Raw genomic sequence first — 15,629 nt, forward strand, 5'->3', positions numbered from 1 at the left:
ACTCAAGCCATTTTTTATTACTTATGGGCAGGAAACATGCTTAGCCATATACTTTCCCATCCCATTATCATACATCCAGTAGAAAAACAACGTCCAAACAAACTACAAAAGAAAAGTGTTTCCCCAAAATACAAAATGAAAAAGTTGTATGCTGAAAAGGTATAAGTGATCAAAACTCAGTGTGAGTACCATTTCAGTATGTAATTATCTAAAGACGTTTTATTCAAGTATATATATATAAAACTAAAGAAATATGAGCAAAAAAACAAAGAAAAAATGTAAAAACGGAAAGAACACAGAATGAATAAGAGGGAAAACAAAGGAAAACAAGGAAATAAAACACAGGAAATAACCAGCATACAAACACAAAGATTATTATTTTTAGGTCCAAATACACCCTTGGGACACAATGAGAGTGCTGATGGGAGGTGGTGGTGATGATGAAGTGGACTCAGGGTAAGGGGGGTGGGAGAGAGGAAAGAGTCGACAGAGAGAAAGGGACAGAACCACCCACTGACCTTCATGCCTGAAATATCACCGTTGATGTGACACAACACACTGCGGTCATGCACAGGAAGGTTGTTGAGATTCCAGCCTGAATGGATGTATTCCTGGCAAAATGGAGAAAAAAAGCTTTTTCGTAACTCTTAATTTCCAATTTTCAAATTTCAAATGCTTGAGTACACCATACTATTCTTTCTTATCAAAATTCTCACAACCCTAAAATATTCAAATGCATCTACTTTGATGTAAAGCGATTCAGATCATGCACATCACAGACTGACTCCATCCTCCACTGATATTCAATGTGGTCAGGGTGTCAGTCATTCTGACAAGTTGATAAAAAAGAACGAAGATCCCAAGTGCAGTATAGTATACACTTCACATAACTACAACAACCTAGGCCAACATGAGAGCTGTCCATGGCAGTGGCATTTACCTATTAAAAAAAAAAAATCCATTTTGACAAAAAAACAAATATAGTCTATAAGCAGACTTTCAAAAAAATCAGGATGGCAACTGACCAACGGGTAAGTATGTGTAATCAAACACCATTTTGCCATTCTTAATACTTAATGCTCCTCAGCTTACTCCGAACAGTGCTTCTGCTTCCTTGCATCTTATCTTATTGTTTGCACATGTCAAACAGTGAATTTCTGAACCTGTGTACAGACAATAAACTAGTCTTGAGTCTTGCTTTTCCCACCTCCCATGCGCATATGGTTCATTATTCTAACAAAGCTCGCACTCGTTCTAACTAAACAAAAAATGCCACACTTATTAGAATTCAATATCAGTTGTCCTTAGCTTCGTTCAGCTCTGGTTTGGTGTTGTGACAGAGTGTGAGCAGATGAGCTTGCACTCGTTCTACCTAAAAAAAATAATTAAAAAAAAGCCAGATTCTTTTCATAGAATTCAACATCAGCCGTCCTTAGCTTCGTTAAGCCCTGGTTTGGTGTTGTGACAGAAAGTGTGGAACTCACTTCATCTTCAGGCAGAAGGTTAGGGGTGTCCCTGGTAGGGAAGCCACTGCCTGTGTCCTTGGCATGAATGTCAGCACCATACAGCACACACACGTCCTCCTCCAGACTGCTCACCAATCGCCAGAACTCCTTTTCCACCATCTTCGTCGTCACTTTCTGTTTTAAGAAACATTTATCTAGAGATAGATAAATGATCAAAGTGACTGTGCCTTCAGCCATATTGGGATCAAAATGACGCAAACCATCCAAACACAAGGTAACTGCATAACAAGTTATTGTATCAATTGAGATTTTTGTCTGCAAACATAAAAATGATAAATGAACAAAATATGTATTGAAAACAAAGGATATATCTGAAACAAACCTGGGAAAACTTTTATCTCTTACACAAATTTAATGGTATTTTGCAACATGTCTGTAAGTTTAACACAATAATTTTAACATGCATATATTTTAACACAAAAGCAAATAATGTATTTGTAACAAATTGCACAGCTTTTTTTTCATTCAAATTTTCAGTTATAGCACAGTAATCCATACTCTCCACTTCCTCATTTTTCTGAGATTTAACGAACTAGAGTGCAACCTGACCCAGACTTACAACAGACAAACTGCTGATGGCACTTACATGCACAGGCAAGTTAAAGTAGGTGGTTTTGAAGTGGTCAGCCATCTCCCCAAAGGACTGAAGATTGTACTCATTCTTGCTCTGCTCAAAGCCAAACGATTCCGCTGGTTTGCTGCATGCCTGCACACACAACTACTAAAGGTTAAAAAAGGATAAAGGTACAACAGCCTTTCATCGCCATCAGTACAGTGAATCCACATTCACACTGTGTCTAGGGCTCAGCATAGAAAAGGCAAGGCACAATCTTCTCCTTCTACAAGTTTAACCTTCCCCAACCAAAGTCAGGTACTCATTCACACCTGGGTGGAGTGAGGAAAATTGGTGCAAAGTGCCGTTCCCAGGGACACAGCACCATGCTGACATGGGGCCTTGAACCCTGATCAATGGTTAACCCTGGATAGCCTTATCCATTCTGCCACCCAATGTGTGAATGGGAACCACCGGACACAGGTCACAGTTATGAACATGAAATTGTAATAATAATAATAATAATGCAGTGATGGCCTAGAGGTAATGCGTCTGCCTAGGAAGCGAGAGAGAATCTGAGCGCGCTGGTTCGAATCACGGCTCAGCCGCCGATATTTTCTCCCCCTCCACTAGACCTTCAGTGGTGGTCTGGACGCTAGTTTATTCGGATGAGACGATAAACCGAGGTCCTGCGTGCAGCATGCACTTAGCGCACGTAAAAGAACCCACGGCGAAAAAAGGGTTGTTCCTGGCAAAATTCTGTAGAAAAATCCACTTCGATAGGAAAAACAAATAAAACTGCACGCAGGAAAAAATACAAAAAAATGGGTGGCGCTGTAGTATAGCGACGCGCTCTCCCTGGGGAGAGCAGCCCAAATTTCACACAGAGAAATCTGTTGTGATAAAAAGAAATACAAATACAAATAATCACAGTCAACACAAACAGCTGAAAACTGTTCTGACGAATGCAGTACACTTGCATGGACCATTTATAAACAATACACAGGCAAGGTGGTTTCAGCATGACATGGGATTTTGCTGGGATTTTTTTTTTTTTTTTCAGACAGACATCACTCTTCTCTCTTTGCAGCTGGTTTCAGATTCTTGATGCATCCACTGTAGTGCTCTCTCTCTCTCTCTCTCCACTACTCTCAGAAGCAACTGTAGATGATTTGTCACATTACTATTTTACATAAATATTTTACTTGCTTAACTCAATGAGTCAATCGCACTTTTTACACAACCAGACCGAAAAATCAGATTAAGATCCACACTTAAGTATGGCATGAATGCGTGTACATATGACTGCACACACACACACACACACACACACACACACACACACACACACACACACACAGACTTTCACCTAATAACATCATGATCAATTCTCATGAAAATATTTTGAACAATTGTATCAAAAAACAAAAGCAAAAAAAGAACAAAGACAGAGTAATCCAGCTTTTCACCACCAAGTTCTGAACCCGTTCTACTCTCTCCAACGTCTCTGTACACAGATACCTGTTTGACACAGGACGGACACCTCCACTCGCCCTTGGGGATGTCTGGCAGCGGCGGAACGAGGCAGTAGGTATGGAAGGCATCGTCGCAACCGTCGCACAACAGCATGTACTCATCCCCGTCCCCCCGCCCACACACCCCACAGTGGTACTTGTCGATCTGAGTCAGCAGCTGCCAGCACCAGCAAGTCAAGAGAACAGTCAGTCAGGGCTTGCAACCAACGGACAGTAAACAAGTCGGCAGACCAGACTACCAATAAGTAAAGCCAGCATCAAACAAAGAGGGGATCACACTAGTTTTTCTCCATTATCAGCAACACGCACTTGCCACAATGCCTGTTTTGGGACCAAATCATTCAGCCTATGAGCATCTTCAACACGTGAGAAAACCTACAAGAAATAATCTTCAGATGAACTGAAAGAAGACCATGAAATAAACCCATTTCTTGATCAGTTAATGCCAAGATTTATACCAAGATTTAAGAACGGTGTGAAAACCTAACTTGAAAATGTGAGGGAGAATGGAATATTTGTTATTGTGTCTTCTCTGCATCACTGCTGATATGATTTATCCCAAAAGGGAAAATATGGACACTGTTTATTCTTCTTCGAATTTTGTAATAATAAGGAAGAAAGTGTAATTATCTAGTCCTGTTGTTGATCCCTAGGTTGGAGTGAACTCAGAATGTGAGCACTGTGTGCAACTACCAGTCATGTGAACTTGAGTGAATGCGACAGTGTGACAGTCATCTTTAGTATAGTATTGTCAAATTCTCTGCTGCTCACCTCTGATGTGTACACTCCTGGGGACACTTTCTTGATTCGCGTTTTGACTGTTGGCTTTTCTTCAGCCTTGACCCAGGTCACTTCCTCATCCTCTTCATCTGCATTCATTTCAAAATGTGACATTGTAAATGGGTTGTTTAATAAAATACTTCAACATATATTTTTTCTCATCACACAACTAAAATACTGTGTTAGTAACATGTTTCTGCTTGGCAACACCATCAAAATAATGGGTTAGTAAAGCATTCATTCATCTGCTTCTGCCAAGTTCATAGCCTGCAATACCTGTATATAATTTCATATTCATGTGCAATTAAAAATTTGGTGCTTTTAACCAAGATTTAACCTGCCATTTAGTAAGCCATGCTCTGTTTTTGAGGTATGCATACTGTTTCCATAACCCACTAAATGCTGACATGGATTAAAGTACTTATCATGTATATTCTATTGAATGCTGTCTGCCTTTTTACCAAGTTTCCAAAGCAGATAGTTTGACAATGTCGCATGCTTTACTTGGACAAAGACTGAAGTTGTGTTTTTTACTTCCACATCTGTCTGAAAACTGTTCTTTGATTATTGAACAACCACTTCATACACAATTTTACAAATTAATCTGAAATAGACTGTGAACATAAACCTGAAAAATAACAAACATACCCTGAGCTGGGTTGAACAAATGGTCTCAGCAGGGCATGGTTTGCTTAGTGTCAAGAATTTCTACAAGTCTACACCAATTCCATAGAAAATTCTGAACTCTCTTCGGATGACAGAATGCGTGAGCATCCCTACATAAAATGTATTCAGATTTGGACAACGGAATAGAAAAGCATTTTCCAAGAATAAAAATCCATCACATGCTGTAACGTGATTTTGTGATTAGCCAAGCAGAGTGCGCTATTCTGGGTCACTCCACAACAGAATGGTATGATTGGCCAGCCTGTCATGTGTGGCCTGTCTCGCACACATGCTGACAAAGTCACTGACCAGTCGCCTGCTCGCGTGCCAGCCTGTTAGCAAAGTGTCGTCCGAAGTGGGTTCTTCTCAAAATGTTGCAGAACGAACAAGGCAGTGACGGCAATGTTTTAGTGTTGCCGAAGTACTTGAAATGCTACAAACTGAAGGGTCGGACATTGAAGAGGTGGATGATGATGAAGAAGAAAGTGATTTAAGTGCAGGAAGCGAGCATGGGTATGGTGATTCAGGGTGAAAAATTGGCATTATTTTCTACAAAATGGCAAAACTATAAAAATAAGATTTTTTTTTTTTTTTTTTTTTTTTTTTTTTTTGTAATAGCCCAACACGTAATAAACCAGTTCTGAAAGTTTCATTTTCTTACTCTGTATTTTGTATTTTTTGTAATTTTTTTCCAAACCCATACAAATGGGCTGTCTGTGGGGAAAAGCAAGGGAGAAAACTTGCCGTCCCAAGTGAGTTAACGCTTTGCGAATACGATGCTGCTAAGAATGCTTCTGAAACCGTCTCCTTGGCAACAGAGACTTCCAAATCTGTCAGGAGCCAGTCACATCACATGCTCACAGACAAATATGCAAAGGATTTTCTTTTTCTTTTCTTTCTTTCCTTTTTTTAAAACAACATACCTTGAGGAGGGACTGCTGCTTTAGGCCCTGCTCCAAAAAACTGCAACTTCTTCAGCTCAGCATTGGTGTTGTAATCCACTGAATCCTGTACACACACACACACACACACACACACACACACACACACACACACACACAGAAAAAAAATAACAAACTTACACAAGTTACAGCATTATACTACAATGTATCCTTTAACACTTTCAAAATCAAACAAAGGTTTTAGTTTCTTTCCAAAGAGGGTGTTACTAAATGTTTTTTTGATAAGTGTTCTCTTCCCTTAACATCTGTTCTTTCATGTTCATTTCACTGATCCAAGTAATCAAGCTTGTGTAAATTTTTACTTCAAGCCAATAAACAATTTTTGCCCCTCATGCTAAAAGTTAGGAATAAACATAATTCCACCACATCTGATCAAAATGCACTGGTAATTACTGTTGCTAATGCTTTCTTGTTTTCTTTTCTTTTTTCTTCTTTTTTTTATATAATCAGTTTCTGCTTTCTTACAACAAGTAACTGATTTTGTTCACTGCTCCTGCACTGTCATAATCTGTCATCACCATGTCATTGTCAGAAGGGTCTGGGTTCTGTCACTGTCTTAATTATGCAAAATTGTTCAAGCAAAGATACTTTCAGATGTTAGTACTTTTGAAAATCTTGGGTAAGTGGCTACTATTACGGTCATTACCATTATCATAAATTCCTAGGTCAGCACAGGTGCAGAATATTTTTTTCTTTTTCCTTTTTTTTGTGTGTGTTTTGTCCACAACAATAACAACACAATTTGAATTAACACTTAAATAGAAACCCTACTCAAGCCCAACACTTTCACCCCTAATTATCTACACATTTCAGAATTAACACATAAATAGCCACTGATCCATTAAAATGCACAGGTAGCAATCACTGATGCCTATCCACATTAAGATCACATCCTCTCTTCCCTTTCTCTCCCTTCCTCTCTGTCAAGGTGCTTCACAAAAGCAAGATTACAAATATTTGTACCTCTTTTTCCAGACGCCTTGATTTACGCTGCTTCATTGGCGAAGGTGGCTTGTTCTTTTTGTTTGCTGCTGCTGCCTGTTGCTGTTTGGCTCTTTGCTGAAAACAAAGATTAAAACAATAAGGAATTGAAGACGCTTCAGTTAAAGCAAAAAGACAGCAAAATATATCAATTCTTGTTTTCATGAAAGGAGAAAGAGTGTTTGAAAGAGAACTTACCATATGAATAATATTTTCTTCCTGCAAGAAACCGTTTCATTTATAATGAAGATCACTGGTAGTAAGACAAAACTGAATCAACATCTTTGAACAGAATACACAACTCAAACAACTGAAGCTTCACATCCTTAAGATGACTTCAACAATTGGAGCACTTTCCAAACATATTATGGGAACAAATCATACCAAGGACAGTGGTATGACATAATGACCTGCTTGGTAGGAGGAGGGAACAGGGATGGGGTGGTGGAGTGCAGATGGGAAAAGGGTGCTCAGTCATTCACAGACACGTACATTTGTGATGATTTGTGACAGTGGAAAAAAAAAGTAGCAACTTAATCCAATGGGTACTTCAAGAATCCCAACCATAGACCTCACAGACCCCCGAGATGAAACTCAAATTCTCTAAATTAAACACGCTTGTAAAGACATGTTCAAACATGCTCATCTTTTTTCTTCTTCAGCACCTGTCTTTCTTGTTACTTGTTACTCCACAATCCTCCTCCATACACTGCTACAAATAGGCTCATTCTGTTGCAGTTTCAGCACCAGCTGTGCACAAGGAACCATCAATGTTAGGCCATCATGAGGCCATGCACCAAATGAGGCCCTGCACTACTACCGAGTCTCTTCCTAAGTTTTCAGCAGAGCCTGTGGATTCAAACACATGACATCACCAACTAAACACTGTATAATGACAATAATTGTATGGTCAATACTTTCCTTTTCTGGAAAGAACAGTGGAAAATTGTGTGCCTATCAATAGTATCATCAATTGGTGAATCCGGAACTGTATGAAGATTACTGTTTAGCCGAGTGCAAGGCATGGAGCGGACGAGACTTGGAGTGAGAAACCATCAGTCTGGAGCCAAAAGGTAAAACCATAGCACAACACCCTTTATTCAAACAGAAAAATGTAAGAGAGAGAGAAGAGTCCCTATCCTTCATCCCAGAAAGACGTCAATATTGAGGCGAGTGTAGCTACACACCACAGTGAGAACAGTCTGGCCCTGCTTGAAGAGGTAGTACGGGTACAGCAGTCGCTCGTAGTGCGATCGGATGGTGCTGCCCTGCCCTTTGTTGGTGGGGAAGCCAAGCTTGCTGGCTATGGTGGACCACTTGCGCTCCTTGGTCAGGTGTTCCATGCCGCCCTCTTCTTCCACCAACTGTGAAACATTTTCAGTCTCATTTTAAATTGAATTACATATTATATGGGGTTTTTTTAGTATCTTAAAAAATCTTCCTGAATTATTAAAAAAAATCTTTTTAAGAGACCGATATTACCATAATCTTTTTCCAATTTCTTTCACTTACAGAATCTCTCTCACACACACACATACACACACACACACACACACACACACAAAACCATACACACTGCTGTTATGTAACCTTTGCATATTGATTTCATACATATTGAATGCTGCACACATTGATAAAGAATTATAGCTGTGTATCATGTTGTGAAACAGCTTGCACATCGTCCACTTATGAAGGATTGTACTCGTCTGAGCAGCTGCTGTTTAAAAACTAAGAAAAACTGTTTGCAATTTACAACCATATATACAATTTCAAATAAGTAGCAAAGAACAATACAGACATTATAGTGGCAGTTAAAATTTTCTTCTAGTGCATATATTTATCTTGATCAGTGTAAATACTAAATGTACTATCTTTTAATGTGTTCTATTTCTTGTACACACAGTGAAAAAAGCACTTCCATGCACAGGTATGCATGTGCACACGCACACAGACACATTCACACCATAAGAGAAGCTGTGAGAAAGTAAGAAGATATTGATAAACTCCATGAATCTCAAACAGACCAAAACTGAATACACTATTTTTATTCAATCATCAATGGTTTTATTCAATGTGTAACATTATTCTGTATAACTAAGGGAATAAACAATTACACAGGCTTAAATAAGAACAGAGGGCAAAACCACAAACAACAGTATAATCAAGGGACATGATCAACAGAATTTTTGAGTGAAAAAGAATTCTGCTGCTCGTGAATTCTGAAAACTGTAGGTTAACACTCAGTACCACTTTGTGAACACTTCTGATACCATCCTCCACAGATAACATTTTTCATTCCCACCATTACTTCCCATTAGCTGCCATAACTCACCCGGTACAAGGCTTGCATGTCGAGCAGCTTCCTACCAACTTGGGGAATCTTCAAGGTGGTGCCCTACACACACACACAAAGGCACAAGGCTATTAGTAGTATTACTTCTGCCATACATAATATATTAATACAGTAGTGACATGAATTTATCACACTGGCCTACAAGCACACTAGCACAGATTTTAACTGGTACACCCCTGAAAACGGAGTCCTGCTGCATAAACAACCAAGGGACAAAAACAGTCACACATACAAAAACCCACTGGTACAAGAGTGCACATTGGAATAAATAATATATTTATTTGGATCAAACTCAACATAGTGAGCTGTAAGCACTTCCCATTAAACAATTACATGCAAGCAGAAGTAGCACCCAACCAATATTAGTAAAAGAGAATTTGTTCACTGTCCTGGGATAACTGTAGTTGCACCCTACCGCTATTGCAATCTATTGCTGCTTTTATGTTCATCAGCTTGAGCATCCAACTATCAACACAGTAACCATTAAAATTACAATTTATACCATTTGTTTCACAAGCATGTTGTAGTGTTGTGGTTCTACTTGTGGGGTTTCATGTTATTTTTCTCTCATTAAAATAATTTCCAGTAGACCAGACATGTCTATTTTGATGAAACTGTATGTGGGGAAGGATGGTATAATGCAGTGGGTAAATCACTAAATGCAAAGTCTGTCAAAAAATATCATTTAGTATGTTTTTTACAGCAGAGTGGTTTGATTTTCCAACATGCTGTATCAACTGAGTATCATTCCAACACACTGTGCATGTTTTAAGACATTCATAATATTCATAAATTACTTTTTCAGTTTTCAGCATTTCATTTCCAGTAGTTTTACCAACTATAAAAGAACAGAAGGTTATAACTCATATAGCTGGCAGAACTTAATAATGACAGCGAACATCTTGGGGGAAACAAAATCATGGCTGCCAAAGAGAGAGAAAAGTTCAAGTGAGCAACAAATGCTCCATGTGATGAGAGACACCTGTCAATGTGTGTCTGCACAGCATACAAGAAACATGACCGTGTATGATGTGTCAAATACAAAAATGAACAGGAAAGAAAATGTTAACATAATATAGTTATACTTTAAGCATATTCCTCACTCAGTCACTGTGAAAAACTTATTTTTCTCTCTAAACCACAACCTGCTATTTCAGAGTGAAATGGCCTTCAGCCATGAACCCTTAACACAAACATCAAACCTCTGAAGAGTGCTGATGTTGCAGTTTTCAATGCACCGTACTTACACCAGTCACAGGGCCTTGGGCCCAGCATGCCCTTTGAGTTATTATTTCCCCAAGAAGCAACAGCATCTTTTAATCACATGACAGTCACTTCCCTTACATTTGTTCCAAGGGTCACAGAAAAGGTCTCTCCTCCAACAGCAGAGTTTGACAAAATGGCAGGGTGAAAATTGGCAGTCATGTTTAACTTAAGGCCCACCTGCAGATCATTGCAGTGGCTGCCTAAGAATGCAGAAAGAAAGAAAAAAAAATAAGAAAAGGTCATGGCAGTTGTTCACTAAAATTAATTACCCTGCCTACTTTAATGAAAAGAACAAATGAAAGATCCATGGCCTTCCCAAATTTGCATGCATTCTTAAGTCCATTAAGCAAAATGGTTTATTTCATCTGATAAAATGAGTAAACAACCGAAAAAAGATGGTCAATTTTCATTTTTATACAATTACGAGGTTTGGATTGAATCAATCAGTGGCAGCCCAAATACTGACTGACTGAAACTGAAAGGATAAGACTGAGAGCACCAAATATCAATCAGCAATTAGCACTGTGTTGCATACATTATACAGTATACATAATCATGTTATGAACTTAGGCGAAAGGGAACTGAAAACAATCTTTTAAAAAGTTTAACAATGTAATCAAGATGATACACAAAGCTACAAGATAAAGTGCACCACAAACTGACAAAGTGACATACACACAAATCTCTTACCTGAAGTTCCCAAAACTTGATCAGTCTGTCCAGAAAGTTCAGCTTCACCCGTGACCTTGCCTGTATGGTTCAAGAGAAAGGGGGGGAAAAGTATAACAAAGTGTGTAACTTTTAACGCTTGACAGATTACTTATAAATTACAATGAAATAGTCCTATCAGTTCAGTCTATGGCTGTCTGCTTACCAGGGGGGTCATGGGAGGGTAAAGGAAGGGTTGGAGGGGGAGGGAGTATGCAGAGAGAATGGCTGGGAAGGTATGGATAGGAATGACTTGGCAGCTGAAAGGACAGAAGGGCTGAGATGTGGGGAAGACACTGGGGAGTGAATGGAAGGCAAACCTCCCACCCACAACTCAAAAACAAAAAACAAAAACAAAAACCAAAAACAGCAGAACATTTAAAGTGAATTGCACCAGAAAGAAAAGGACAATAATTTGGAGAAAAAAAAAAGAAAAAAAAAAGGGGGGGGGGGGGCAAAAACAAAAAAAGACCATTTGAAAAGACTGATTTTCTAGCTCAGATTTCCTGAGCAGGAAAACCACAAGAAAAAGACTGACATCCTCATCAGGGATCCCGACTTTGAACTGTCAACCACCTTTAGAATAAAATACATATCATATATAATCCAGGAAATTTCTTTTTTTTTTTTCTTTCAATGTCAAATATCTAGATTTATCTACAAGCATAAGGCATTATCTGGACACCTTTTTCTCACAAAACTGGCATTTGCCACTGAGGGAGGCAGGCATGTAAAATTGACAAAAATCTAGGCATTCTCATGGTCAAGATTACAAAACTCAAAATTACCATTTTCTGGGCAGTCTACTCTATGCTGTCATTTGTTTGCATATTTTTTCTTGCCTGGTGGGGGGGGGGGGTTTGGGGGGGGGGGTACGGGATGGGGGGGGGGGTGATGTGGGAGGATCGAGATGGTCTACAACTTATGTGGAGATGCGGAAGAGGGGTGGGTGTATTAAATCATAAACGACAGGGGTAACAGAGTTTTCTCAGTTTTGTCTTTTCATCACAATTTTGAGCTATCCTTCTCACCCCCACCATACTACTAACTGAATCAGTTTCACTTTTCTTGACATTTCAGGCTTTTACTTAGCTGGAAAAAAAAACAGTAGTAATAAAAAAAAACTGCAAGACCTGAAGCACTATTCAAACTTGATTAGCAAATACCAGATATCCAGCAAGAGCATATTGGCTGGTTTTCCACCCTGAATGACCTTGGATGACTGCTAGTGCTATGAGTAAGATGCTTTTTCTTTTTTTTAATGCTGTAAAAAGTGAAAGTCTAATCAAGTATTCTTTTTTCTCTCCTTTTTAATTGTTTAGTGTAAACTTATCTATGCTATGATCCTGTCATCTTCAGCAGAACATGCACAGACAAAAAAAAATTCTGACAGCAATTAGCAGGGGTTCAGGTTTGCTCCCTTTAGTTTTATCCCATTAAGTTACATTACTTCCCAAATGTCTACATCCATAAAACCATGATTTTCAACACAAAATTAATTGAACTGTGAACAGATCCAACATGTCATGATTTGCTTTTAAGAATAATACATGATGAAATATTCCCAGTAGTCCAACTAAGCCACTTTGACTCTAGCACCGTTAAGTCATTTTATTTTCTGCTGTTGCTTTTAAGAAATCCAGGAGAAACACAGTACAACAAATAAAAGAAGCCAAAAATTCCACAGAAACTAAATAAGATTTTAGAATCAGCCCTTGCAAAGCAAACTGGATTTTTTATTCCTCCAGTCTGACTTCACAAAAATACAGTCTCTCGCTCTCATTGTGTGAAGCAGTCAGGACAACTGATGTGGTGCAGTGTGTGCATGTTCAAGCATCTACATGACTTGTGCACATCAATCATTCTCCATATGCTCACTCCATTGGTGAGGTTTGTGCATGAGTGTATTCTGTAGTTGTGCAGAGCATGGTATTGGTTTTGGGTTTTGGGTTTTTTTTTCCTTCTCAGTTTCTGGGGGTTTTTTTCCCCTCAGGTGTGCTTGCTCTGTGACAGCAAAAATAATATTCTTATATTGTCAGTCTCAGGTTCTACTCAATTTCAGAATAACTTACTTTTTTTCATTTGTAATACAACAACATACTGGCTCAGGGTTGAATCAAGCCCCAACAGGAGTACTCATATTAACTGACAGTGGGGTGGGGAGTTGGAGATTCATGGGGTGTTTGCAAGAATGGGGCTGTGAAGTATAAAAACTAGTCATTGAATTGTTAATTATATTGACCTACAATTGATAAATTGGATGTATTATTTGAGAAAGTGTTTTTTTCTAAAGCTTCTTTGGTTCAATTTTGGTACTAAAAAAAAAAAAAAGAAGTAATAAAATACAATCAGATAACATACCTAGTTACTGAAATTATCTCAAATAAAAATTTAAAAAATCTATCAGTATCAGTATCAGTTTTGTTTTTTCATTAAATATCCATCCAAATAAAATCTTTCATGTGTTTTTTATACCAGTTCTGGGATCTGAAAACATTTTTCTAAGCAATACTCCACAAAATTCAAGATGGCTGACAGCCCCAAAAGCTGGCTCTCCCTGTGGTATAAGTCAGGGTCACTGTCAGTATTTATTATCAGCCAGCAAGACAGCTGTTCCTTAAACAAGTAAAATGATTATTTTGAAGCTGCTTTTTTCTATATAATGTATCACTGAGAAAATAAATGACACTAATTTCACCAAATAAATTGTATCTCACACACACACACACACACACACACATATGTACATACACACGACAGGGTCTTTGCTAATAACTGATAATCTGTTTTGTTATTTTTCATGTGTTTTACATTTACAAACTAGTAATGCTAGAATCTCAATCTGAAAATTTGTTAAAATTCTGAAGCCAGGCCAATTCCTAGATTATTTTGCAGCAAACCACATGCTTTGAACTTTGTAACTTTAAAAAAAAAATTGTAATGAATTAATACCTGTACAGCTGTAGGTGCAAAAAAAAACAACAACAAGCAAATGGAAAAATTCAACCAATCACTGAAGAACAAACAGAAAATCACAATATAATTATAAAAGAGTAAAAGAAAAAAAATCATCAGCTTACCTCCAGTTCATTTAGCCTCTGAATTCTGGGCACAAAGCTGAAGGTGTCCACAGGTGCAGCAAATGGGGGCTGCCAGTCCTACAGAATGGAAACACGCTTGTTTTCACATGGAATTCCCCTTCACAACTCACATTTCAAGGCTCCAGAAATCACAGTTCTGATTTTTTGCATTCTATTCTAATGTGCCACAGGGCGTGGTGGTTTAAGTTTCTCTTAACCAAGCATATCATAACATTCTGCAATACATGGTGAATTTTGTTTCTCTTTACTGAGCATATAATTTAATGCAATGCATGTTCAATTTCTTGAAAACACATTTCTTGAAAACATAGAATTTTCTCTCACTCTAATGGCAGTCAATAATTCAGACTTGTGCATTCTGCTGATGTTGTGCCACCATGCATAATGGAAAGTTTCTCTTATAAAGGCTTATAATTTAATGGAGTGTTCAGTCACTTTGGAACCTCTCTCTCTCTCTCTCGCTTATAATTTAATGAAGGAGTGTACAGTCACTTTGGAACCTCTCTCTCTCTCTCCACGTTCCGCCCCTCCTCACTCTCATGGCAATCAATGGTCTAACATCAAAACAGGAATTTTCATTCAGTACTACATTTTTTATGTTGTCAATGTCAGCAATGAACAAGGTCATTTCAGTATCAAATAATTTCAATTATGATAATAAAGATGACAATTATATAACTTAGATTAATTAGAAATAGAATATATTATGTGTCTCAGTGTCTGGCACCACTGCCACAACATTTACAAATAAAAATGAAATATGCAAATCTTATCTAATCCAAAAGTCAGTTTTTAAAATGTGATCAACACTATTAAGTGTACATGTTCTCCATTCACTGTCCTCACATGACCTTGAAGACAATGTAGCACTAGCAGTGGTTGACAGAGAGGAAAAGTCGTTGTGATTTTTGTGCAAAAATGGTTCATGCAATACTACTGTTGGAAACAAACAACACAGACACATAAACATCACACTTTTTTCTGACTTAATATCTCCTCCTCCAACAGGCTTTTTCAGTTTTTTGGTGTGTGAATCATCCTTGTTATTGGCAATCTTTTCTTGTCACCTATTAATAGAATTTACTCCACCCATCTCATGCCATTCCAACATTGATCATCCCAAATCATATTGGTCCTATTACATAATCACAGCAAGGACTTTTTCTTAATTATCTGTGAATAAAATGGGAAAGTTTCC

General features: G+C 38.1%; 1 protein-coding gene across 3 annotated transcripts in view; it reads right to left on the reverse strand.

The window, feature by feature from the left end:
- LOC143300064 (lysine-specific demethylase 5A-like) overlaps positions 1 to 15,629 on the reverse strand; it is a 54,296-nt gene that overhangs the window by 37,919 nt on the left and 748 nt on the right. Inside the window, exons 2-12 of one of the 3 annotated variants that reach the window (XM_076613621.1) lie at positions 14,411 to 14,488; positions 11,313 to 11,372; positions 9,336 to 9,398; positions 8,191 to 8,367; positions 6,986 to 7,081; positions 5,984 to 6,068; positions 4,386 to 4,483; positions 3,601 to 3,771; positions 2,113 to 2,232; positions 1,485 to 1,640; positions 519 to 611 (exon numbers count right to left, since the gene is read on the reverse strand). In XM_076613621.1, the coding sequence (XP_076469736.1) occupies positions 519 to 611; positions 1,485 to 1,640; positions 2,113 to 2,232; positions 3,601 to 3,771; positions 4,386 to 4,483; positions 5,984 to 6,068; positions 6,986 to 7,081; positions 8,191 to 8,367; positions 9,336 to 9,398; positions 11,313 to 11,372; positions 14,411 to 14,488 (1,197 nt within the window). Of the gene's footprint in view, positions 1 to 518; positions 612 to 1,484; positions 1,641 to 2,112; positions 2,245 to 3,600; positions 3,772 to 4,385; positions 4,484 to 5,983; positions 6,069 to 6,985; positions 7,082 to 8,190; positions 8,368 to 9,335; positions 9,399 to 11,312; positions 11,373 to 14,410; positions 14,489 to 15,629 lie in introns of all 3 variants that reach the window. The other 2 variants (XM_076613620.1, XM_076613623.1) reach the window with 2 other exon arrangements.

This window comes from Babylonia areolata, chromosome 25 (assembly GCF_041734735.1).
Source record: "Babylonia areolata isolate BAREFJ2019XMU chromosome 25, ASM4173473v1, whole genome shotgun sequence".
In the NCBI taxonomy this organism is placed as follows: domain Eukaryota; kingdom Metazoa; phylum Mollusca; class Gastropoda; order Neogastropoda; family Buccinidae; genus Babylonia; species Babylonia areolata.